The 26,662-nt window shown below is 39.8% G+C and overlaps 1 protein-coding gene across 4 annotated transcripts; it reads left to right on the plus strand.

Moving 5' to 3' along the window:
- The first annotated feature begins 1,086 nt into the window (after window positions 1-1,086).
- On the plus strand, window positions 1,087-26,425 carry AFG3L2 (AFG3 like matrix AAA peptidase subunit 2). Of its 4 annotated transcripts, none has more exons than XM_061357421.1 (17): window positions 1,087-1,262; window positions 6,521-6,620; window positions 7,098-7,166; window positions 8,562-8,677; window positions 9,544-9,696; window positions 11,913-11,987; window positions 13,282-13,406; window positions 14,802-15,075; window positions 15,686-15,823; window positions 19,127-19,280; window positions 19,848-19,955; window positions 20,095-20,220; window positions 20,869-20,979; window positions 21,575-21,690; window positions 22,375-22,575; window positions 24,131-24,325; window positions 25,407-26,425. In XM_061357421.1, the coding sequence occupies exons 1-17, from the start codon at window positions 1,140-1,142 to the stop codon at window positions 25,647-25,649; spliced, it is 2,427 nt and encodes an 808-aa protein (XP_061213405.1). In that variant the 5' UTR covers window positions 1,087-1,139; the 3' UTR covers window positions 25,650-26,425. The 4 variants fall into 4 exon arrangements, with proteins under 4 accessions (XP_061213405.1, XP_061213406.1, XP_061213407.1 ...); XM_061357422.1 differs by having other exon boundaries at window positions 13,285-13,406; XM_061357423.1 differs by lacking the exon at window positions 1,087-1,262 and adding an exon at window positions 2,655-2,732.
- Window positions 26,426-26,662: the final 237 nt, after the last annotated feature.

Below are 26,662 nucleotides of genomic sequence, written 5' to 3' on the forward strand. Positions count from 1 at the left end.
GATTGGGTTGCCCAACGAAGTTGTGAATGCTCCATCCCTGGTGGTGTTCAGGGCCAGGCTGGGTGGAGTCTTGGGTGACATGGCTTAGTGTGAGGTGTCCCTGCCCATGGCAGGAGGGTTGGAACTAGATGATCTTAAGGTCTTTTCCAACCCTAACTATTCTATGATTGAGTGCACTGTCAGCAAGTTTGCAGCTGACAGGAAGCCAAATGGTGCAGTTGGCACACCTGAGGGATGGGAAGATAACATGGACCTGTTGGAGAGGGTCCAGAGAAGGGCCACAAATATAACCAGAGAAATGAAGCATCTCTCCTATGAGGAAAGGCTGAGAGAGCTGGGCTTTTTCAGCTTGGAAAAGAGAAGGCTCTAGGGAGACCTTATTGCAGCCTTTCAGTTCTTAAAAGGGGCCTACAAGAAAAAGGGGAAAGACTTTTTAGCAGGGCCTGTTGTGATAGGATATGGGGTGATGGTTTTAAACTAAAAGAGGGGAGATTCAGACTGGATGTGAGGAAAAAATTCTTTACGATGAGGGTGGTAAAATACTGGCGCAGGATGCCCAGAGAGGTAGTGGATGCATCATCTGTGTAGATATTCAATGTCAGGCTGGACCTGGTTCTGCGCAGCCTGGTCTAGCAGGAGGTGTCGCTGCTCATGGCAGGGGAGTTGGAACTAGATGACCTCTGAAGGTCTCTTCCAACCCAAACTATTCTGTGATTCTGATAAACCGGCTTTACTCGGCAAAGCCGCGAAGACCCGCCCCTTTCGGGGTAGCGGGGCGGAGGAGAGCCGGAGCGCTGAGGCCCTCCCGCGGCCGCAGGCTCTCCTGGCAGGGGGAAGCCCGCCCGTCTGAGGGGTGCTGGCCGTGCTTTGCCGCTCCCACACCGTCGGAGCCACCTCTCGGTTACCGGCTCTTCTCAGCGCCAGGCAGGGCGGGCCGCGGGGACGTCAAGGCCAGGGGCCGTGCCACAGTAAGGGTGACGGACAGCCACCAAGGGGCGGGACTTGTATGGGTCCTTCCGACGTAGAGGAAGTTCACGCAACAGCGCGATGAGGTCAGACGTCGCAGGCCGGGGCGGGCTGACGGCGGCGCGGGGCAGCGAAGGAGGAGGCGGTGGTGGGCCGAGGCGGCCGCTGGGGCCATGGCGCACCGTTACCTGCTGCTGGCACCGGGCAGCTGCCGGCGTAGGGGTCTGCCCGGCGTTTTGCTGCAACAGCTGCTCTGCGGGAGGGGTCTGCGAGGGGCGAGGCCCTGCCTGGCGCAGGTGAGGTGCAGCGTACGGGGCCAGTCGGACCCTCCTCCTCCCGTTAGCCGTAAACGAGGGATGGGGGGATGATGGAGGGCCTTGGTTGCCGTGGTGATGGGCGGGGTGGACCCGCCGCTGCCCGGAATCCCGGGGTGGGGATTAGCCCTCTGCTGCCTGTGGCCGAGGGCTCTTCGCTTCTCCCCGCGGCCTTCTGCGGCTCTCCTTCATCTCCTACCTGCTCGCACTTGCCCTTCCGGGCGGCGGGTACTGAGGGCCTGTGGCTGGGCGTGAGTGCGGCATCTCTTGGGTCGGAAGCAGCACTCGGGCGCTGTGCGGGAGTATATACGGAGCCGGCCGGAGGACAGCCGTTGTTGAAAGAGGGTGAGTCGACACCCGTGAGCTGCTGCTGCACGCTGCCGGTATCGCTGGGCTGCCAGCGGGTGTTCAGCTGATGTGGCCTACCTGGCTTCCACCTTATCAGTACGTCCGCTCGTGGCGATTAGCGTTAGGTGGTTTTGGGATTACCCGCACCCACCGTCTGTGCTGTGGGGTGTCGATTCGTTTGGGAGTTTGGGTTGTCAGTGAGTGCAACGGCAGTGTGTTGGGAAAGAGAAGGCAAACGGCCGGTTGTTGGCCTTGCCCGGTGAAATAGTGGTATGGGTTTGATTGAACCTACTGTTCTAATATTAACTGGTAAATTGTGGTGCCTGGGTATTCATTCTTAGTGAAATGGTTTAGATTGCCATCTGTTATAAGATTGTCCTGGGTTCAGCTGTAACAGTTATTTTTCTGCTTCCTAATAGCTGGTGCAGTGCTGTGTTTTTGACTTCAGTGTAAGAGCAATGTTGATAACACACCGATGCTTTTAGTTGTCACTAAGTAATGCTTACCCCGACCAAGGACTTTTGAGTCTCTCATGCTCTGCCAGTGAGAAGTGGCACAAGAACCCAGGAGGAAGCAGAGACAGGACACCTGACCCAAACTAGCCAAAGGGGTATTTCATACCAGAGCACATCATGCCCACTGTATAAACTGGAGGGAGTTACCCTGAAGGCCCAGATTGCTGCTCGGGTCAGGCTGGGTGTTGGCAGGTGGTGAGCAGTTGTAATGTGCATCACTTATGTTTATTGTTTTCCTTTTCCCTTTTTAGTTTTATATTCTCTCCCCTTGTTCCATTATCATTATTATTAGTAATAATAATAGTAATGGCTGTGTATAATACTTCAGTTACCAGACTATTCTTATCCTAACCTGTGGGATTTATGTTCTTTTGATTCTCTTCCCCATCTCTCCTGGAGTTGGGGGAAGGGAAGAAAGAGGGGAGTGAGAGAGTGGCTGCATGACTCGAAGTTACTGGCTCAGCTTAAACCATAACGAAGATGTGTATTACCCTTGTCAACCCAATATCAGAGGATTGACAGACCTATGCTACTGCCTAAGAAAAGTGAGGTACATAATTCCTGCATCTTTCCATGGCATCTTGGGCAGGTTTCTGCATTTTTCTATAGCGTATAGTGGCAAAAAGTTGCACCTTTGTAGGTATGAAGGTTATTACTAGGATAGTGGTAATTGTAGGATGAATGCCCATAAGGATGTTAGTAACTTAGTCATAGAAGCATAGAATAGTTAGGGTTGGAAAGGACCTTAAGATCATCAAGTTCCAACCCCCCTGCCATGGGCAGGGACACCTCGCTCTAGACCATATCACCCAAGGCCTCGTCCAACCTGGCCTTGAACGCTGCCAGTGATGGAGCATTCACAGCCTCCTTGGGCAACCTATTCCAGTGCCCCACAACCCTAACAGGAAAGAATTTCCTCCTTATATCCAATCTAAACTTCCCCTGTTTAAGTTTTAACCCATTACCCCTTATGCTATCACTACAGTCCCTAATGAAGAGCCCCTTCCCAGCATCCCTATGGGCCCCCTTCAGATACTGGAAGGCTGCTATGAGGTCTCCACGCAGCCTTCTCTTCTCCAGGCTGAACAGCCCCAACTTTCTCAGCCTATCTTCATATGGGAGGTGCTCCAGTCCTCTGATCATTCTCATGGCCCTCCTCTGGACTTGTACTAATAGATTCATGTCCTAAGTATGAATATATGTTTTGGTTTCAGAGTTGTATTTGTGGTTTTGTTTTGTCAGAGCTTTTATTGCAAGAGTAAATAAAACACTGTTAGCAGTATTGCTAATCTGTCCGTATGTTAATTCTCAGTTGTGTCAATAAAATGTAATGAGTTCTTATTTGTAATGGAACATAAGATCTATGAAGGGAACTTTGTATTCATCCTGGCATCTGTGTATGTGTCCAGGAAGCAAAACAAGGAGCTTCATTTTCATAAAAGCCTTTTTAAAATCATCTCACTTAAAGTAACTTGCATTAAGTTAGATTTCTTTACCAGCTTTCTGTCCCTACTCCCCCAACATGCTGTTATGTATTTTGATGACTATTAGATAATAAAGATTTTTTGGTTTAATTTTATTTTGCTTGATTTGGAACTTGTTTATGGATAAAGCTGTAAACTTATAATTTTATAGAGTTGATGAATTCTTGGTCTTTTGATCACATAGCTAAACAAATGAGTTTTCTGGTCTAGCTTTGTGTAGCCTCAGTTTAAAAAAATATAATTACAGTTACAAAATTTTTGTAAAGTCAGTAGTTCTGACTGTTTAAAATTATATTATTCAATATTGGAATTGTAGAGAAGGCACTTTTCTGCAGTTACAGATCTTGGGTTTATATTTCACTCTGGAGTAGTAACATTTTCTGGGTTTTTTTGTACTTTGCTTATCTTGATCTTAATAGAAAGAAGTCTTGACTTTTAGGAAGATGTCCCAAGGTTTGCCTGGGAAAAGATATTAAGGTTTGGTTTGGTTTGGTTTTTTTTGCTTTATATGCTGTGATAGTTCTTTCACCTCTGACTGAGAGAAGGTGGGCAGAGTTGCCTCATAGATAGTTTGAAGCAGCATCAAATCAAAATGTACTTTGCTTGCTTTCTCTCTGCTTAGTCAGTGGGTCTGCCTAGCTAAGCTTGCTGTGGCATTCCCCTTGCCAGGGATACAGGACAGGTCCTGTGTCAGGATCAATATGATCAGTTTTCATGCTGATGTTTTATAGAGTCAAAACCAAACAAAAACCTCCAACCAACCGAAACCTAAGCAGTTGTTACCACCATAACATAGTTCTAACAACTTTGTCATTTGTGGAATGCTGTGGTGAAAGGAAACTGCATGTTTCTGTAGACCAACTCACCTAGATCTGTCAGTAGCATAAAACAGCTCTAAACCACTGACCTCTCTGCATGTTAACTTTGCAGGTTACTCTGCATTTATTAATGGAATTTAGGATCTGTAGAAACAATCCAGCAATAAACCAGTTCGATTATTCAGGTGTGTCCCAGAGCTCTATCTGCTTACCCTTCTCTGTCTTCTTCCCCCTTCACTCTCAGATTAAACTATAACTGAAATCTGTAATAAACCCATGATGATGTAGCTGAGTCAGGCACTTGGATTTGGTTTACTTAAACTTTTCTTTTAAATGTGAACACTTGCTTTATTTTAGTTGGAGTAAATGTTTCTGAATACTCCCATCTCTTTACAAATAAAAAGTAATCTGAGTTTGTAGAATAATGAACTCCCTATTTTTTTGGTCGTGTGGGAGACCAGTGACATAGAAGAGAAGCCAGTATTACTGCATGTGTGTTTGAGTTTCATCTGTTGCTCCAACATTCCCTACCTGTTTTTATTTGAACTGCAGATGGGTTGGTTTGTGGCAAGTATATTTTATTGCCCACAGAGATGCATCCTACTTGTCTTACAGCTTCTTCTAGGAGCACAGATGCTGTTGCTCGTGGTAGAGGTCATAGTGTATTTGACCTAGTAGCTATTCTCTTGATTAGCTGCTGTCCAGACTATCTGCAGTGCACATGCTTTTCATGATCAGTAAACTATCCTCTTGGACCTTCAGTGTTAGACCTTATGCAGGCATGCAGTGGCACAAAGCGATGACTTTATCAAACAGCCTAAGAATTAGCTCAGTCTGCAGCAAAACCAAGCAACAAGGACGTTTTGGTATTCTTCTTGGCTCCAGCAGGTGGAACTAGGTGGCTGCTTGGAATAAGTCTAATGTATTTCATCATTTAATAAGGGGTGGAAAGGGAAGCTGTCAGAAGGCTTCAGGAGAGCTAGCATTCAATTAATGACATGTCAGCATTCCTCGGGTTCTCTCAGCATAATACAGTTTACATAAACCTCAAGTACATAAAGATACATAAACATGTAGCTTAGTATCCTACAAGTTTGTTTAACATGCAGAAATAAGTTTTGTCTACAAACATCGTAACTTGAATGTAACAAAACTGCTATGGTGATGCTAACATTGAGCTTTCCTTCACAGATGTAGTTCTAGAGGTGCTAGTCCTAGATGGACATTTGTTGTCTTGTGTGCTTACCTTGGGTCATGTTTCCAGGACCTACTGTTTTCTGGATTTGGGTTGTTTGGTATTTTTAACTATTTCTCTGGCTTTTAAGGTAAATAGAGTGTAATCAAAAAGAACACACATTAATGGAGTGCCTCTGTGGGGCAACAGTGAAGGGGGTAAGTTGGGATTTTTTGCTAAAACCTGTCCCTCTTGAAGAAAGAGGGTTTGATTTTCTGTATAAAATTGCAGTTTACTCTGCTTTTTAATATTCAGTTACAATAACATTTTTTTCTGAAGAATTAGTAGTTTAAATATTTGTATTTCCTTCATTGCACTTAAATGGTGAATAACAGTAAACATCAGTTTTATAACAGGGTGCTAATAGTCTTGGTTTTGTTTTGTTTTTATAACTGGATCATTTCCTGGGTTAGGTGTTTAGGCCTACTTTTTGAACCGGTGTTCCAACTCATGCTTGTACAGTCACAGTTAGTGTTGCACTTAAGTGTCATTCAGCTGGTATTATGAAATGTTTCACACAGGGTCAGTATGTAGGTATTTAATGTTCATAGCTTTTGGTGTTTCCTACTTAATTTTTCTCTTTAAATAATGTTTGTATGTATGAAACTCTCTGTTCTTAACAAATAGAATAAAAATGTCCTTGCTATAGAAATTACTTATTTGATTGACTTTTCCTTTTCCATTGTTGTCTTACACTCTGGTCCACAGCAGTTACTGTGAAGTCTGTTGTAAAGTTCCTCTTGTAACAGTGATACCGAGTTGCTGCAGTCAGGACTGCTAGATAGTTTGAAGATTTTCATGGCACCTTCTTGTTGATTTATATTTGTTTCTCATCTTTCAGCTCTGTGAAAAAGTTACCACTGGAGTTACTACTGACAGAAGTACTGTCTTGGCAAGTGTGATTGCTGCTTGTAGAAGGCTTTTTTCTCAGCCTCCCAAAGGTGATTATAACTTTGATCAGTGAACTGAAGCAGACTGCATTCGTTGCTGCAACACTGCACTTGTGTGCCATATATGTTTATTGTCTGTGGGGCAGTAAGTTCTTGTACTAACCAGCCATTAATATTGAGCTGGAACATTGATACATGGGAGTTTTAGGAGCTATTAAAGAATGACTGCTGTGTGCTCAATTTCATGCTATGCAATGCAGTTTTCTGTTGAACTTAGCTTTTCTCTCTCTGGTTTGAAGGATAGCTTTACTTTAAGTCATTAAATACATTTCATATTTTCTTGTCAGGAGCAGCGGATTCACTTATGGAAACCTGGTAGAGCTCTTCCATAAAAAGGCAAAACCAAAACCATTTGTGCAGCCTGTGTGTTGCTAGCTGCTTTGCTGTTCTGTACAGTCAGCTTCTGACTACTGAAGTGTAATTGTAAACTAAAAACCAATTATGAGCTTTTGAACTCTTTCTTAATAGGATTTGAAAAATATTTTCCTGGTGGGAAGAAGTCTAATGGAGTTAAAGGTACAGCTGGAGAAACAAAAGGTACAAAAATCAGCTTCATTTCAGTTGTTTTTGTGGAATGTGTATTCATTAGATTTTAGCATAACTGTGAGTTTGGGGTTTTTGTTTATTTTCTGGGCAGATGTTCCTCTACCAGGTTAGTTTAAAAATGCAAATATATATCTATATTTAATGTTATTTTGCTTTCATATCATGTATGCCTTCTGGAATATTTTATTTTCTTTTATGCTTTTGTTGGAATGCTGTCCTTAAATTCTTGTTTCACTGTTTCCTGTTAGTTGACATCAGTAATGCATTCAGATATTCTCTATGTGTATAATTCTCAGCTTTCCCTGGAGCAACCTAAAATACCCATTTTTTTTTTTTATAGAAATAAATCAGAATTGTAATTCTGGTTGAAGGTCCAGAACCAGCTTTATAGCCAGGACCAACCATGCAGCCTGCTGCTTGAAAGAAGATTTAGTAGCAGTAGTGCTAGAAGGAGTTCTATCTTTACAAAGAGGGTGAATCTGTAAATTATAACTAATAACAGCTACTCCGTTATATCAGAAATCTATATGACACATCTTTCAAAGAGAAGGAGAGGAAGCAACCCTGTGAGTCTCTTAGGAGAGCAGTAATAGGAGCAGCAGTTTTCCTCCCACTAGGCTTTGAATGATAAAAATCTAGTGTCATGCCTGGATTTCCCATTACCAAACACTTGAAAGAGCTAACGGTGGAAGGATTGTGTGTTAATGTTGTGCTCCATCTTGCCTTGAGTATGTTAACATGACATGCTACAAGCATGCAGACACCTTGTAAACTGGATGAGTAGAAGAATTAAGATGAATTCCTCCCCTGTAGTTGGCTGTCAATGTGCTTGCTTGTCTCTATGATATTAAAAAAGTATGACAGCCTGTGACATTGATTAAACCCTGAGCTTTAAGAGCACTATAGAGTGGCTGGAGGGGTAAATTATGTGAGATGTTACTAGAGCTTATAATGGAAAACAAACTACAAAGCAAATTACAACAACCCACCTGCATCCTCCAAAACCAATGCAAAGCCCCCCCAAATCTTTCACCCCCAACAAAGTGCTTAGAATAATCTTGTGTGTCATGGAGTAGTGCAATGGAAGTAAGTTTCATGCTGTCCCCATAAGAGGCTCCTTTTTTATATTTGTGGCAATTTTCAGTTCTTTATGCCCAAGTGTCATCAGTTAGACAAGTATCAGACCACCCTTCTGATCATAACTAGGAGATGGATGTCTCTCTGCCAGTTAACTGACTATATATGTTTTTCTAATTTTCTTCTCATTGTTAAAGCATTGCAAAGTAGTTAATTTTTGGTTTTGGAATAACTTTTTAAGACTAATAAAAATAGTGTGAAATTGATATAAGAAATTTTGTTTGGTTTGTTATATTTTATTTTTGTTAGAAGCAAAGCAGGCCAGTGCCCGACAGCCCAGTGGGACTAGTAGTGGAGGAGGTGGCAGTGGTGGAAAAAAAGGTGGCAAGAAAGAAGAAACTAACTGGTGGACCAGATTACAGAAGGTCTTGCCTTTAAGATATTTTTTTTGTGGTACTGTCTTATCCCTGTGAAACAACCTTGCGTTTATATGCATGTTTTTTTGCTTTTTTTTTAGGGTCATATTCTGATTGCCTAAATCTTCCTTAGTCTCCTGTGTTTAATATTTCATAGTAACTGGCTCTAGGTGGCTCCCCACTCAATGTCTGTCATAAATAAAAGTTTTGTATATTCCTTCAGAGAGATCTAACTCTGTTTCAGGAACGTTAATGGAGTTTTAAGCCGTATCAGTATGGTTGGTAGTAGCCAGAATTCTTATAATGGAGCCTTAGGCCTATAAAAGCTTTGTGTTTTGTTTCAGGATGTCAATTTGTAAAACTTGCTGACCACACCACCTTAGTTAACATAGTTTACTGTTAGCCATTCTGACCATAATGTAATACTTATGTAAGTTTCTTTTTGAAATTTGCATTTATTATCATCAGCTGTACCACAAAGATGCTTGGTGTGCATGATTATTTTTCTTCCTGGGTTTTTCTTGGTTTTTTTCCTTATTTTTGTTGGTCTGGCATGTAGTCTTGGAGGGCAGGGAAAATTGTTTTAGAGTGGAGAGAGAAAGGTCCTAGATGGCAAAACTGTTTTAAAGTAGTTCATAGACCAAAACTGTCCAATTGCTATTTGTAAAACACTGAAAGATTTTCTACTAATGCTGTAATTTCTCAGTTATATCTGATGCTACTGAAGTGTGTTTGTACAGTTTTGTTTGGCATTCTCTGTAGTAACCTTGAGGGCAGGGAGAGGAGCCAGAAATAGGTACTAGAACCTCATGTAGTTACTGTAGTACAGAGCGTAAAACTTTTTCTTTTTTTTTTATCTTTTTTCCATTCCCTAGGGTGACATTCCATGGGATGTCAGGGAGTTTCGGATGTACGTAGTGGGAAGTTCTTTTTTCTGGACAATGGTGGTATATTACTTCTTCTTCAGGGTCCCTGGAAGAGAAATCACATGGAAAGACTTTGTCAATAACTACCTTTCTAAAGGAGTGGTAAGTTGTGAGGGGAATCAAAATGAAAAATCAGTGTGCTGAAGATGCACGTTTCTGCCTCCCTGTTTATGCTTGTATTCATGTGTCTGTGGAGGTTCAAGGGTAACTTTTGAGGGAGAAATGGATTAGCTTTCATTGTAATCAGTTCCTTGATCTGATGTTCTGCATGTCTGTGTGAATATTTGTGTCACTTCAAGAGAGGAGAGGGGATGAGCAGCTCAGGGCGGAACTTCTTTGTTGGATAGTTCGTGTTGATGATAGTTTGAAGGGGCAGTGTAACCTTAGTCTCTTTGGGTATAGTTTTATACTACAGGTGAGCTGGCCTAATGGCTTGAGCAGACATGCCAGCTGCCTTCAGAAGAAACTTACGGCTAACCTTAAGCACTTCCATGAGCCCACCCCCCTGAATTAAAAATAAATGCTTGTTTCGTGCCTTAAATGAGTTCCTCAGGGAATCTGAGGAGCAGCAGTGTGAACTGAAAGGTGGGGGAGGAGAATGGAAGAATCCCTTCAAAGACAGTACATTGGCATAACAGTGTTGTAAAATAGCCTCCTTTCTTTGTTTTCTCCTCTTATTTCTTCTTTCCTTCTTACCTGGAGCCACTACTGGAGCAGTCAATTTTATCATCAGTGTCCTATCTGTCTGTAGAACTTGGAAGCTTTCCACACTTGGAGTTATAGGTTAGTGATGTCCTAAGTTCAGGAGAGTGTTTTACACAGGCCTTTTCCTCTTCAGGAGCCATTAGTTCTTGGCTCTGTTAAGTCCCGCTTTGTAGCTGTGCCTGCAGGTTAGGAAAACACTGACTTGCTTCCTCCTGTGGGTTTCACACCTGGGATTTTGTATTAACAGCATGCTTCCTACCCTTCCATTCCTTAGATAAAATACCAAACAGGTTGTTTCTTACCTTTCTTTGTCTTACTGATCTATGCAGAACTGCTCTGTATGCTTCTTTTCTGCCTAGGCTGTGTCTTGCAGTCATATTCTTAACCAACAATTATGTGTACATCTTGTGGAAAAAACCTTACAGATTATATTTGTCACAAAGCAGTAAGACACTAGCTAGATAAGATCAGTTTAGCTGTTAAAATGAGCGAAGCCTGAAGCCTTGTTGCAGAAAAGCATTATGAAAGTGGGCTGTTGCACAAAACAAGTCTCTCAGGTCTTTTTAAGATGCAGTCTGGATATTCAGATAAGCTAAATATATGTCTATCAGGTACTGTTGGTCACCATAATGGTGACAAGTTTGTGGAGAGAAGACATCAGCAGTACTAGGTTAGGGCTAAAACAGAGCTGTTCAGATACCTTTGCATGAGGTCAGGCTAGATCTGGGTGGCTTCTTACCTCAGGCTAGATCTGGGTGGCTTCTTAGCTCATGCTTTACTTAAGTCTACCAGAAATGGTCACATGTAGTGAGTTCAGGGAAACAACCTTACTAGCCTGTGTATGGTTCAGGCTCAACTTGTAGAACCATTGCTAGATTTAAATTCTTTAAAGCTTTTGAAACCACTTATTTTATGGAAAGAGGAAGGAAAAATGGAGAGAAACTTCAATTGCCTTCTGAAAAGACCTTGTCAAATTCAAGAAAAAAACCATTTGAGGAGACTTCCATGAAACTTTTTCTGTTTTGGTAGCATGTATCTGCAAACCTACAGCTTAATTCCTATTTTAATTTATATGGTGTCTGTTACCTCAGCTAAATTTTTCTTTATCTAATTAATGTTACTGTGTTTAATGTGGTAGCACGGGAAGTCTTTTGTTTTAGGGAAAACAATTGAAAGAGCAAAGTTATATTTTCCCTCATTCTGTTCAGTTTGGTTTATTTTGGAAGCTGCTACAAGAATTTGGAGTCATGTTCTATTGCTTTTGGTGTTTTAACCATTGAAATAGTTAAGTATTTTTCAACTATTTCACTGTATCTGTGATTTGAGCTGAGGGATGTGCAATGGGTTTTTTCCATGAAAAGGCTATGAAGTCATCCTTTCAATCTAAATTCTAATGTGCAGATATTCTGTGCTTACCAGTTGCATACATGGTTCCTCATGCTATTCCTAATGGCAAACTGTAGATTGTGTAATTATCTAGATCTGCAACAATTAATTTTATTGTCCTTACTTGAAAACAGAGCAGGTATGTACATATTTGGTATATGGAGCTCTTAGCTGTGATGAACATGCAGTGACTGTACACTCACCAGGTTTCCTCTTTCCTTCTACAGGTGGACAGACTTGAAGTTGTGAACAAGCGCTTCGTTAGAGTGATCTTTGTTTCAGGAAAGTCTCCTCATGAATGGGTAAACACTTTTAGTACATATACATAAGACATTAGAAACAAAAAAAAAGCCTTTTTTTTTTGTTTTAGGTAAATTTGATGTAGAAAAATTAGTCTGGAGTATGAATAATCTTTTAATCTAAAACATTTTGTGCCTTACTGTTACATTATCCTACGCTGTGTCTTTTCCACTTTACTGTACCGCTTGTTTTGCTACAGTTATCTTAAAACTGACAGGGAGTGCCTTTCCAGCATCATCTTTTGATACAAATACTCAAACAGGAAGAGTGAGAACTACTGAAGTTTCTGTATTTTTAACTGCTGTTTTCAGTCTGCTCAAGAAAATCCCAGGCTTATGAATCTTTTCTGTTCCAGACTGCTTTTAGCCAGTTATTAGAAAAAACAAAGAGAAATGTTTAATTTTGTCTCTGTCTGATACTATAGTCTTTAATAAGCTGAGAGCTCTCATTCTGGAGAAAATGACTCATTGGCGGGGACCATTTAAATAAAATGAAAACATAGAAGAAGCATTAAATAAGCTTTATCTGATTACTTCTTCCTAGGTGGTGGAGTATGTTTTGACTGATTTTCTGAAGCAAGGTCTGCAAGTCCCTTTGGGATAAAGTGAAATTTGCAGCAGTTACTTCATCAGTGGGTTTCAGAGTGACTTATTTATACACCTACTCTTTAGCCCAGATACCACCAGTTACCCTAGTTTCTCAATCAGTTACTACTTAGGACTACTCTTTTTTTACTCCATTAGGGTAAGTAGGGGCAAGTCAGGCAGGTCATGGTGCAAAAGGGGAGATTTCTGTGAAAAAACAAATCTCAGCACCGTTTAAAAGTTCTGTCTGGGGTTTGCTGCCTTTTGTAAAGACAGCTAACTGAAAGCTAATACAGACTTCAAAAGCAGAGAATTGTCTTTCTTCATTTAAGTTTTATGGCTGCTGTGTTTGCTGGTTCAGTGCTCTGTATTATTCTGACGCCATGGCTCCCTTTTCACGATCTGTTTATGTACTTCCCTTCTGTTTGTTCCTGGAGAAAACACCAGGATTCAGTCTATTTACAGTGCCCCAAAACTATTGGGTGTATGATCTCTGTAGGAGTAACGATAGATACAGTTTGGTTGTATTCAGATTGGTAGGCCTTAGGTTTGTAATGTGCATCTTGCATCAGTTGCACACTTTATGTGGCAACTTAAATTTGGCCTGAATCTGTTCTGAGGATGCTTGTGTTATGTGTTAAAAGAAGTTGGCTTGTAGTGAAGCTGAAATAAGATAGGGCACTTTGTGGTGATCTCTGTTTTTTTCTTATAGCAGTACGTCTGGTTTAATATTGGTAGTGTGGACACTTTTGAACGGAATCTTGAAGCCGTGCAGCAAGATCTGGGAATAGAAGTGGAGAACAGATTGCCTGTAGTCTATTCAACAGAGAGTGATGGGTAAGAAGTTGCTTTAAAAGAGCCTCTGATTAAAAAAAATGGTTATGTTTACAGTAGAAAAATAGATTTGTAATACATGCACTGTATGTTTCACTAGGTGGCAGTGTTATTAGAATAACAATCATCTTGGGTTTATTTTTGAACGTTAACTGTAAGAGGAGCTGTTCAGTAATTTGTCTATGTAGAAATCCATATCCTCTCACCCTAAATATAGCTTCCTATTACATAAATGTTTGTTTACAATTAGTCCCTCCTCCATTTAAACCCTCCCTCCAAGTGACTTGCACCAGAGCAAGAGTCAGCCAGGCACACCTGTAGAGCTCCAGAGATGGCACTCGTGCAGACTTTTGAACAGACAAAAATATGTCATAGAACTGCAGTATATTGTCTGAGATGTAACACAATTTCTGCCCTTAAATTCAGCAGAAGTCGAATCCTGTGGCAAGAAATCGGTGATTAAGTAAGTCACACTAAAGCTGCCTGTTAGTTCTGCCCCAGAAATGCCCCAGGAAACAGGAGAGCACGGCAGCTGCATGATCAAAGTATTACTGGTCCCTGCTGCATCAGAATCTGCTGAATACCACAGGATAGAGAAAAATTATTTTCCTATTCATCCCATAATTGGGGGATATCAGTAAAGCCTGGTAATCCTGTGCTCCCTTGTGATAGTGCTTCTTAACATTTTGGTTTTGCAGCGTGTTGACAGCACCACTTGTGAGCTGTTCCTTGAAGGTCTTACTGTAGAAGAATCTGTGGAGTCCTCAAATACTCTGATAATTAGGAGGGTGTTAATACTAGGGTTTTCTTGGCTTGTGCAGAGCTGTGCTAGAAAGCTGGAGGACAGACAGTGAAGGATAGTGGGCAATGAGTAATGAAAAAAAAAAAAAACCCTAGCATAAAACACCCTGTGGCCTTGGGGAGGGAAATGGAAACATTGAAAGAAGAAAACATAAAAATTGAGCTAGACCTAAGGGAAGAAGTGTGAGTATGTGTTTTGGAGAGAGGTTTCTGCTTGAAGTTGTAGCATACACATTATATACTACGTAGTGGAACTTAGTTTGAGAATATATCCATTTGCATACTAAGCCCTAGGAATATACCTTTGAAGGACACAGAAAATACTTCTGTTTACTAGGTAATGCAGCTTTCCTCTAAGACTCATCAGTGTCACTTGGTGTACTTGGTTTAAAAGCAAACAAAGATTAAGAAAACTTTTTTTTTCCTCATGTTTATTTTGCAGAGTGAGCAACCTGCAAAATGTAAACGTTACAAGTTAATAGAGTGTTAGTCCTGAATTTGTTTGCTTATGATGGAACCAGCATCTTGTACGATACATGCAGCAATGGATTTTTGTAATATGTGTGGTTTTCTGCTTTCTTTGTTTTTTCTCCACAGGTCATTTCTCCTGAGCTTGCTGCCTACAATCCTGATTATTGGTTCTTTACTGTACACGTTAAGAAGAGGTCCTGCAGGCTTAGGTCGAACAGGGCGTGGAATGGGTGGACTTTTCAGTGTGGGTGAAACCACGGCGAAGGTCCTTAAGGATGAAATAGATGTTAAATTCAAAGATGTAGCTGGCTGTGAAGAGGCCAAATTAGAGATCATGGAGTTTGTTAACTTTCTAAAAAATCCCAAACAATATGAGGATCTGGGAGCAAAAATTCCAAAGGTAAGGGAATGATGACTTAGCAGATTAAAACTTTATTCTTTTGTTAGTCCTCAGCATTCTAAATTGTACAGGAATGTTCACATATGCAGTGCTTTCCAGCTTCTTTCTTCACACAGTTGAGGTGTTGGGGAAAGCACATTAACTCCCAACAGTATAACTGTGATACCAGAATATTTGCCTCGTGGAACACTTTGTTCACGTGGATTAGAAATTATAAATGGCTTGCACGTGTACCTTCATTCTTGTATATAATTGTGCTATAATTGCCTTTTGGCTGTGCTGTCATTGGAGCCCACCCGATGACATACCTTTGGGTTTTCTTTTAATGTGTTGGCCAAAGAAAACACTGTTTCTGTAAATCTAAGGCAGCATGGCAATGATGTATGGTTTGTTGTTTTGGTTTGGTTGGTTTGTTGTTTTTTTTAACCTTCTGCTGTTTAAATGAGAGAATAACCTTCAGTTTATTGTCTTGCAAAACTTTTACTGTGGTGGAAGAAGAGCCAGTGGACCAAATAATATACATAATAATATGTAAATCTTTGACATAAGCTATTTTATAGGCTAATATTATGGGGGTTTTATGAGGAAAATGTACATGTTTCTCTTACAGGGGGCAATTCTGACAGGTCCTCCAGGTACTGGGAAAACACTGCTAGCTAAAGCTACAGCCGGAGAAGCTAATGTACCATTTATCACAGTCAATGGCTCGGAGTTCTTAGAGATGTTTGTTGGTGTGGGTCCAGCTCGAGTAAGTCTTCGGCCTTCTTCTTTTGTTTCAGTATTAGTTGTTAAAAGGATGTTGTCAAATCTGGGAGGCAAACAGTTTGATACCAGCTGAAGTTCTTTCATCTGTGCAGCTTACTTAAAAGTGATACCAGATGCTTGTGTAAGCGCAAGAGTCATACATGCACCTTTCATAAAAGTAACTAATGCAGTTCGGTAACTGCTTGCAGAACATCAGGACCTGAAGAGTTTACCTCTTTGCAGGAACGTAAGAAAACAGAACTCTCCACACTCTGCTCTGAAGTAAATTTATTAGCTGGGTCGGAAGTATGCAGCTCATGTGACTACTGCTATGGGAATGTCTCCTTCTGCTCTAAATTTTCTTGTTTCTTTGAAGAACTGTATTCTCTTTGTAGTTCCAGACTCCTAGAAGGAAATAGTTGTCTGGACACACAAACGGGCTTCTAGTTGAAACAGGAGTCTGAGGGTCACAAACATTAGGTTGCTTTCTGGAGGCCAGGTGATTCACATAACCAAAAATCTGTGTAACATTTTTTTTGTGTTCTTTTGCCTTAACTCTCTTAAAGTAGCTCATTAAAAACATACAAAGTTATATAAATGAGTTACTGATAATATTTTACAAATGAGGTGGGTAACACAAAAAAAAACCCTTTCCTCCTAACGTCCAAAGTTACAGTCCATTTTCAGCAGCTCACACCTTTACCAAACTCAACTCTCTTGTCTTAAGCCTTAAACAGTATACTGCGAGGTGACATGCTTTTGGAAAGCTTAACATTTTTCTGTTGTAAACTCTGTGAACAGACTGAAGGAAGCAAACTTGTAGGTTTTACTCATATTTAAAAGCTAACTCTGCTAGCATGAAGTGGGAATTATTTGGGGTCTTGATTTGAATTTGAAAGGGAATGGCTTTTACCAGGTACATAATGTACTTTTATGTCCTGTGAAGATACACAGGAAAACTCACTTTGAGCAAGTTTTTTAAAGCCCTGAAAAACTGAAGTTTTCACATGTGTTAGAAGTTAGCAGATAAACTGTCTGAGATTTGGTCCTTAGTTTGTCACAGTTGTGAATGCACGAGCCTCTTGCAAGCATAGGTCTCTTTTGATGGTGTTGTATTGTAGGTCTGGTAACTCAGAACCACGCAGCCGCTTGCTCACTTCCCCTCTTCTTTCCTCTAAGGAGAAAGGGAAGAATGTAAATCCCAAGGGTTGAGATAAGAAGCTGAACCCAGGACAGATGGTGTCTTGCTGGAGCTCTTCCAGTAGCATATGTGGGAAAAGATAGGAGATGCCAGGTGATTTTGCATCTTCTGAAAAGGAAAAAGGGAAGGGGGGTGGGGCACACATGCAGGTAAGCACAAAGCTTGGAACTGAGAAGAATGGGAGCTGCTCAGAAAGTTAAATGCAGAAGCTAGTTGGGAGTGGAAGCTTCAGTGAGGATGCAGAGAGGGTCTGGAATTATATAAGGAAACTGGCAAAAGGAGCTGCTTGCACTGAAAAAGTGGCTGAAAGCCAGAAGGTATGGAGACAGTGATTGTGTATGTAAGATGAGTGAGACTTGGGAAAAGGGAGCATGCAGTGTAAAAGGAGCTTTACAGAGGAACAGTAAGAAAAGGAACTGATCCATATTGTATTAATACCAGCTTAGAAGAGACCTCAGGGATAATCTGGTGCAACCTTTCTTGGCAAAAGCGTGATCTAACAAGGTGGCCCAGCACCCTGTCCATCTGAATCTTAAGTGTCCTCTGGGAAAGTATTAGATATCCTCAAATAATAAGAATACTCAAACTATGTTGTCGTTAGCTCTCGGTGCATACCTAAACTGCCCAGAGCAAAGTGACTTAACCTCTTTTTGCTGGTCTATGCAGATGACTATCAGCTTTTACTACCCAGTGAAATCTGTTGACATAACAGTTTGGCTATGAATGAAGGTTTCTACACAGTCCATAATTTCTGATGCCTGTAGAAAAAAACATGAGAGACTTATAGTTTCATTTCCAATAAATTTAGTAAGCAAGATGGTGATGCTAAGTTGATTATTTGTAGATCAGGATTTGCTAGAATTAAAATTGCTTACACTGCCCTGGTTCCTTGTGGAAAAAATAGTGGTATAATTCTGGATTTCTGTCTCTTTCCAATCAAAAAATAGTTCACTTTGAGCATGACACTTTTTCCTTGTTCATCGTGTTCCTTCTGCTTTATTCCTTGTATTGTTCTTGAATTCTGCTAACAAATCAGAATGACTTTCTGCATTAGAGCAAACTGTTCAAAATGTGCATCTCTTCACACCCCCATACATTGTTTGTCATCAGAGAAGCCTTCCCTAATTGTACCTCTAGCCTACAAAGTAGTAAAGCCCTGAACTGCATGTAATTCTTCACAGGTCAAAATACTTTCATCAGTTTTCATTTCCTGTTTGCTCCAGTTCAATCCATTAGTTGTAGATCTGTTGACTTGCTGAACTGGTTTCAGTGGGGTTCTTCTGATGCGTTCTCAAGCAGAGTAACATCGTAGTGTTGCATCTTAAAGCCAGTTGCATTGTGCCGTAACTACCAGAACAGAATTTGATAGGTAACATCTTACTTAAAATGTGAAAGTCTAAACACATTTTGTTTGTTTCCTGTTGTCTTGGCCATTTTTTCCAGACTTTTGGAAGTTAATTTAACTTTCAAATAAATATTTGGAGGTTAATTCAGTTTTTCTAGCCCATGTAATAGACAGGATGGCTAAGAGTCAATATTTATAATAGTATATTGTTAGAATACAACGGTAAGTGCTTTTAAGTAAGCCTTAAGCTCACTGTAGGAGCTACATCACCCTGTTCTAACTGCAGAAAAGCTTAAAACATTTTTATTTCCTAGCTGTGAAAGATGACTGTGATAGCATGCCCCTTCACATTCCAGTTCTGCTGATAATACTGTGTGTTAAAAAAAAAAACCCTTAAAAGAGAAATCTTGCTTTAAATCCTTCAAGTTTGGAGGCCTTTAGAGCTGAAGTTTAAGATATATTTCAGTTATTCAGGAAAAACAGTTATCTCTTAAGGCTGTTAAGTTGGTTAATGTTCTTAATGTACGGATTAAGACAGAATTTGTCAACCTGTGGGCCTCCTCCCTAAGTGATTATTGCTCAGCAGCAGCTGCAGTGTAACTTACCATTGCCTTGAAAGCTGGCTGGGGGCTTTGGGACACTTACTAACAACCATACTCAATTACAGTGATACTGTTATTGATGTACCTTTTCCCCTCCTAACCACCACAACTCTGAGCAGTTACAAACCAATCTGATACATCCTCTGTTCTCCTGTTAAGGTTAGAGACTTATTTGCTCTTGCTCGTAAAAACGCCCCCTGCATTCTCTTCATTGATGAAATAGATGCAGTAGGAAGGAAAAGAGGAAGGGGCAACTTTGGAGGACAAAGTGAACAAGAGAACACGCTTAATCAGCTTCTAGTAGAAATGGATGGTAAGTATTCAATGTCATATGTTATAACAGCAAGGATAAGGGAAAGAACTAATAAGCTTACTTAGACCTGTTAGCCAGGATTTGGGTTCTAGCTTAAATCTAAATTGAGTGTGTTTCCTTGCTTCCTAAATGAAAAATGGTGACTCATTTTGCTGCAGCCTGATGTTTTGCTAAAATTTGTTAGAAAAAAGACCCATCACTCTGCATCTGCTAACTGTTTGTCATAGTTGAATAGGAAAAAAAAATATTTTTGCATGAGACCAGTCTGTTTGTAAAAAATACAGCTAGCCATGCTGGTTCTGCAACTTCCTGAGCAGTTAATCTAGTATTGCATTTTGAAGATACAGCAGGATTTGATAGAGTACCTCACAAAGCAGAGCCCAAGGCCATTTGTTGCTTGTTATGAAAAGCATGACAATACTGTAATAAATGGAAGTATTTTCAGCTTTAAGGTCATTTGTTTAAAGTGCCAATTCTTATGTGGCCCTGTAAACCAGACAGTCTTTCTGTATTTTTAATGGAAATCATATTTACACAGATTTTCTGTTTATTACATTTCTTCAACAGGATTTAATACAACCACAAATGTAGTAATTTTGGCAGGTACTAACAGGCCAGATATTTTAGACCCTGCTCTGATGAGACCAGGACGCTTTGACAGGCAGATTTACATTGGTAAGTTTTGTATGCATTGCTGTATACTTCTGCATCTGTAGAGTACCAGTGCAGCTATTTACCTAAGTAACTTCCTTGCACATGTTCAATTAGAATATATATATGTGAAAATTAAAAGCATACTTCTTTTGTCTTAAAGGACCCCCAGATATAAAAGGAAGAGCATCTATTTTCAAAGTTCACCTTAGACCTCTGAAGTTAGACACAGTCTTAAATAAAGATAATCTAGCAAGAAAGCTTGCATCGCTAACACCTGGTTTTTCTGGTAAGTCACTCCTAATGTCACTGTTGTCCGCTTATTATATAAGCTGTAGATATTTGATTTCACTACTGCTTCTGGTTTTCTTGTACCTGATCTTCTGGATGGTGCTCTATTTTATTGCATTTACTGATATGGCATGAAATTCCCTTTGCCTGTTCTAGCAAGTAGGCGATTTCTGAGCACCTTAAATTGTCTGCCTCAATCAGGGTGACATACCAAATGGCAGTTTCTTCTGCCTTCAGCAAAAGCAGCCCAGAGATTTCTCGTTGCTACGACCCGTGCATGTATTCTTCCTTTTAATATGTCGCAGTCTTTGAACACTACTAGAGAAAAAGTAGGGTTTGTGTGCATATTCTGTAGGGCAATTTCTGTTTCTGGATGCAAAAACTCTTCTCCCTGGTAGGATACATCAAACAAATACTTCACTGTAGCTTTCTACCCAAGAGAAAAATCCTAAAGCCTGTACATGTATTTAAATATCTCTTAAAGAGTCATATTATGAGTAATGTATTATTTCAGAGTGCATTACCTTCAAGCTCTGGAAGTTCAAAAAGAGAATCTGGAGAAAATTAATTCTAGAAAAGGTTATCTTTATGCTTGACTGAGAGAAAACTATTGAAAATTATGTGTAATTCATATCTTCTCTTTCAGGTGCTGATATTGCTAATGTTTGTAATGAAGCTGCTTTAATTGCTGCAAGGCACCTCTCAGACGCCATAAACCAAAAGCACTTTGAGCAGGCAATTGAAAGAGTTATTGGCGGTAGGTGAATTGCATCGATAGTTTTCTCAAAATTGTAATATGGCAGGTGACTTCCTTTTTTATATGCGTGCAGAAGGCCACACTTTGAATATTTCTCCTGCTCATGGTTGTATTGTTTTATTTCTCCTAAACACACCTGAGATTTAGGAAAGAAGTATCCTGTCTATATTACTGACTTCTGTAGTGGAGAAAGGGGTACAGAGAGAAATTTCAGCAGGATGCTTTTCTAATCTTCAAAATTGCAAGAGGAATAGCTGTTGGGATTTAGTAATGCTTTTAACTGCTGTTAGCCTGAAATAGTTAAGAAAACTTTGATTTTTATTTTTTTTTTAAGAAAAATATTTAAAGTTTGAATATTCTTAATCTTATAGTTTGAATCTTGAAAATCTAATGAGGGACAAAGTTACAGTAAAACCTGGAAGAGAAATTTCACCAGTTTGCAAGTTCTGGGTTTTTTTAACTTTATCAGTAGATTATATACCTGGCATCTATGTGTTGCTCGCAGTGTCTCTAAGTGAGAGATCCCTAAATGAGGTAAGGGGTTTCCGTGGAAAAAGGTATGTCTGAAACTACTAATCACATTTATTTTCAAAAGGTTTGGAAAAGAAAACTCAAGTACTACAACCAGAGGAGAAAAAGACAGTAGCATATCATGAGGCGGGGCATGCAGTTGCAGGGTGGTTTCTGGAACATGCTGATCCACTCTTGAAGGTAAAGGAAACTAATTGGAACTAGTATTGTAACAGTAGCACGGACAGCATCTTTTCTTTAATGTTGAGAGGGTATTAAAATACGTAATCTTGCAAAAGACAGTGTGTGTAGATTTTGCAGTACTTTGGATTACTTCCTGTAGCTTCCTTAACTGTTTTCTGACTTGGCTGCTACAGGGTTTGTAGTACAAATGTCCTTGGAAAATTAAAGGGACCTCATCTTCCCATGAGTCTGCCTGCCTTGATAGCTGCTTTTTCTCTGAGGCTTTTAGTACAGGTCAGTGGTTTAAATTAATCTTGCCTGGTTATGCAGGTAGACACCTCTTCAGGAATGTAACTACAAAAATTAACATCTAGGGGCTGATTTTAGTTCTAATTTACTTTTTGGATGCACAGTTTGACAAAAAGATTTTAAAAATACCATACAGTCTTTGGAAAAGATATGACAGTGCTCTTACCTTTCTTTTCCAGATATTCTAGTAGTTGTTATTCCAGTTTAGAGCTAGCCAGGGCTTTTAAGAATAAATCACAATGAGGGCAAAACTGTAAATAGAAGTAATGTCAGAATTAAAGTTCAAGGGTGAGTATGGTGTAGGTTGTGGTATAAAAAATTAAGTCAAACCAAAGAATGCTTTATGGGTTTTAACACTATTTAGTCCTAGCATTTTTTTAATTTTGATTGTAGGTATCTATAATCCCACGTGGTAAAGGCCTGGGTTATGCCCAGTATTTACCCAAGGAACAGTATCTTTATACCAAAGAGCAGCTACTTGACAGAATGTGCATGACTCTTGGGGGCCGGGTGTCTGAGCAAATCTTCTTTGGAAGAATTACAACTGGTGCCCAAGATGACTTGAAGAAGGTGACCCAGAGTGCGTATGCTCAGGTATGTGCTTCAGTGAGATTTTTCTCCTTAGAGTTTTCTTTATCTACTACCTAACGCTAATATTTTTAAATTACGCAATTTGATCAGGTATGTCCCTCAAAAAACATTATATGAATAAACATTATGCTCTTGCTGTGTAGAGATGCTGATGACTCAGGTATTTTATTACAGTCTTACATCAGGAGTCAATGAATTAGGCTTTGATTACTGTCCTACATCTGCCCATGGGAACATACATGCCACAGTTGTATTCGAATATATGTGGCAATTGTGTACTGTTAAAATGGAATTTGGTGCACAGATTGGATCATCTGATCCTACTTTTACAATTGCTCAGCTTGGATTCACATGTGTAACTAAGTTCAGGGAATCTTGTATTTAAGAACTGCTGCCAAATAAGGCTGTTGAAGTGGTTTGTCACATTAACTAGCATAGATGAGCAATTTGAAATCCTGTCAGTGTAATGACTCACCTGTGTGTATCTGTGTGCCACACGCATGTGTTACTCTGTTTCCTGCATCAGCACAGATGTCATTTTAAAATACTTGCAAGGTGAGCAAAGAGACATTTTAGAGTACATTTCTGTTCACCAGTGCAACACCCCAGACTACACCTACTTCCTGGGCTCTGGTGTGCTTCTTGTTGCCCCAGTTCAGGAAGTAAATGTCTAATGAAATCCTATTAATGTTAATTTTACAGCATTCAGTCACTGAAGCAGTGACTGTTGCTTGATTTTAAATTTTAAAATGTTTAAGTGTAAACTTCTGCTCATGTTAACCGCATCTGTTGTCTCCAGAGGGAACAAGGGGATGAGAGTATTGAACTTTGCTTAAGGAAGCAAGTTAAGATGCTTGGTTCTAATGCTGAGATCTTGAATTCTGAATAGCCTTCATCATACCTATTATTGGTATTTCAAGACCAGAGAAGTGCCACTTTAGTAACCATCAGATTGATAGCAACCAGAGAGTGAATACTAGGTAGCAGTTTGAACTTATTTCTGCCTCTGCTACAGTAAAATGCAACTTAAAAATATCTATACTTGGCAATCAGAAGAGTCTATATTCGGTAATGACTCAAGGTAAGAATCACTTTCACATTTGTAGGGGAGTGTCTTGGGATAAAGTATGGCATATGATTTTTGCATATGATAGGGCAAAATCTTGAAGACCTGCTACTTTAATACTTAACTTATGGATGAATGGAATAGACTTGGAAGCATTTTGAATTGGAAAAGCCACTTATATTTCTGGTACAGGAAAAGAGTTTTACTGCTTATTGAAGTCTGAAATGTTTTTTCTGTAATCGTAGAATTTAAACAGATGCACCATGTACATCATGAGTAACCACCTATAAATGGTGCTATTTATGTCCTTAGTGAAAGTCAACTAAGTTACTTTAGGTAGACTTTGCAGGAGAGGGTTAGCTTTAGAGGAAAAAAATGGGTTATAGTAAAATGACTTCTTCCTTTCAGTTTTATTTACCATATTTTACATCTATATACCTTAAAATCATGTTCTCTCTCCATCATTTGACTTTTTTCTTTTTTTTTCTTCAGATTGTTCAGTTTGGCATGAATGAAAAAGTGGGGCAGATTTCTTTTGACCTCCCTCGCCAAGGAGACATGGTATTAGAGAAACCTTACAGTGAGGCAACTGCCAGATTGATAGACGAAGAAGTGCGGTCACTAATTAACATTGCGTATGAGAGAACACTAACTCTTCTGACTGAGAAGAAAGCCGAAGTGGAGAAGGTAAGCATTGCAGTATTTCTGGCTGCCAAGTTCCAGCTGTTAAGCCAGAAACTGAATTGAATATGTTAAAAATAGCAATTGTGTAAAACCTGTTCAGTGTAATCTTGAGAAGTTGCAAGACTTAAATAACTAAATATAAATTTCCTTTCATGTTGGAACACCTCTGAGGTTCTCGTGAATGTGATTTAACATCACTCCCCTTGCATGGCAAATACTCATTTGGCAAGCTGGAGGGAAGAATCTGTCTATCAAAGTAGACTTTAGTAGATGTACTAGTCTAGTATGAAATTTAAAAACCCCAAACACAAAATACCAGGATTCCAATTCATTTTGCTAAAGCAAGCTCTCTAAGAATAGAAGTACATATAAGTTCCTTTTTCTGAGTTCCTTTTGAAGGTCAAATAGAAAGCATCTTTCTATCATCTTCCTTCCCCGCCCCCAGCTGCTTGTGATCTGCCTCCCTGCAGCTGAGATTGCCCTTGTACATGTTCTTCTCCATGCCAGAAAGCCTGATATGGCAAAAGGGTAATTTTCCAGGATAGGCATCTGATAGACTTACTGACAAGAAGACAAGTTTGTTCAGATTCTGTAGATAGTGGTGTAGCACATCAGCATCCCAGAAAAAGATCTCTGAATATGGTTTGTACTGAACAATGTGCTTGCTGATGCAAAAAGGTTACAAACTACACTTGCACCGTATTGTACAGACTGGTATTTTATGGTGCTCTTAGCTTGTACCAGAACAGCAGCCCTATTGAACCATCTGGTCTGGTAGGAAGGGAGTGCTTGTTTTCATCTATAGCTTAATGTCTTGCATCAGGAGCCTTTTGGCAGCAGTGAAAGGCCACTGCTCTGAAACAACAACAGCAACTGTGTCCCATAGGGAGGGCACTTTGTCAAATCTTGAAAGTAGGACTAAAACAAAAAGTTATTTTTGCTACCTAAATACTCACAGGGCACAAAAAAAAAAATAATCATTAAGTGAACTCTGAACAACCTGGGGTTTTCTATCAAAATTAATCAGTGCTGAATGTGGTCCCAAACTGTCTTACATGTGCGACACAATTTATTGCTGTTCCAGGTTGCCCTACGACTACTGGAGAAAGAAGTACTTGATAAAAGCGATATGTTAGACTTGCTTGGGCCAAGACCGTTTGCAGAAAAGTCTACTTATGAAGAATTTGTTGAAGGCACAGGAAGTCTGGATGAGGATACCTCACTACCAGAAGGCCTTAAAGACTGGAACAAAGAGCGTGAGAAAGAGAAAGAGGAGACAGCAGATGAACAGGTTGCTAGGCAGATCAAAGGAGGGATGCCGTTTTAACTGCAAAGTGTGTGGTGATGTTGACTTACACTCTGGAACAGAAACAGACTCACCTAGTCTGTACTTAAAAAAAAAAAAAAAAAGAAAGTATTTATTCAACCAAACTGTATTAGGGATGGGTGGAAGAGTGATCTCTTGCGATGGGATAAGGATATTCTGCTCCGAATTTCCATATGTGATACCATCAGTTCACTGGTAAAAGATGATCATCTATCATGTGTCAGCTGAAGAACCATACGTTGGATTTGAGCTGCAGTTGAATGCCAGAACTGAGCCTCTCCAACTTTGAAACAATTCAGATTCATGCACAAACTCTGTGGCACTGGTCTCTTCTGTTTTAAAATGTATGAAGCTTACAAAAATTAATGTTTTCTTTGATTATTTATCTAAAGTATACTTGTATGTGACCTGTTTCCAAAACAAAGAATCATACAAAATGCATTGTTGAATACTTAGCCAAAAGTCTGGTCTTACGAAGTACAAGCTTTGCAAAACTATCAGCTCTTTTATCTGACCATTTTCCCCTCCCACATTTCACTTTGATTTTAGAAAGAGTTTGTCTACAGAGAACTGCCATGTAAGTTGACAAAGAAACTGGAAGCCCACTTAAATACCTTCAAATGTACTCATGGTTCAGTGTCTTTAAGTGAAGTCTGAAGCTCAGTTGGCTCCTGCAGTTTTATTAGTTTTTTACAGAGTTCTGTAAGATATTGAATATATGAATGTGTTGTGTAAATACAGTTTGACTCAATAAAATCAGTACTTTTCTGAACAAAGCTTGTTTTTTTGTGTTTGGTATTTTTGTTGGTTGGTTGTTTTTTTTGCTGGTTGCTTAGTATAGGATTCAGACCAGTACAGAACTTCCTTAGGTTAAGCAAACCAGTAAGAAACCAAAAGCTACTGTGGTTTTTTTTCTCTGCTTAGTTGAATGCAGTTTATTTTGGTATAATCATAGAATCATTCTGGTTGTCTCCCCTGTGCTAAGGATTTATTAGTTGGAAAATTCAGCTATT

The sequence above is a fragment of the Neopsephotus bourkii genome, unplaced genomic scaffold, assembly GCF_033783945.1.
Source record: "Neopsephotus bourkii isolate Nb327-2 ecotype Australia unplaced genomic scaffold, CSIRO-AGI_Nbou_v1 NB_894, whole genome shotgun sequence".
NCBI classification, from domain to species: Eukaryota; Metazoa; Chordata; class Aves; order Psittaciformes; family Psittacidae; genus Neopsephotus; species Neopsephotus bourkii.

Excerpts from the sequence above, each read along its gene's own strand:
- AFG3L2 (XM_061357421.1), top strand. The coding sequence starts at position 1,140 with ATGGCGCACCGTTACCTGCTGCTGGCACCGGGCAGCTGCCGGCGTAGG. Across the intron at positions 20,221-20,868 it reads GCTAACACCTGGTTTTTCTG|GTGCTGATATTGCTAATGTT; the intron begins GTAAGTCACTCC and ends CTTCTCTTTCAG. Across the intron at positions 20,980-21,574 it reads AATTGAAAGAGTTATTGGCG|GTTTGGAAAAGAAAACTCAA; the intron begins GTAGGTGAATTG and ends TATTTTCAAAAG.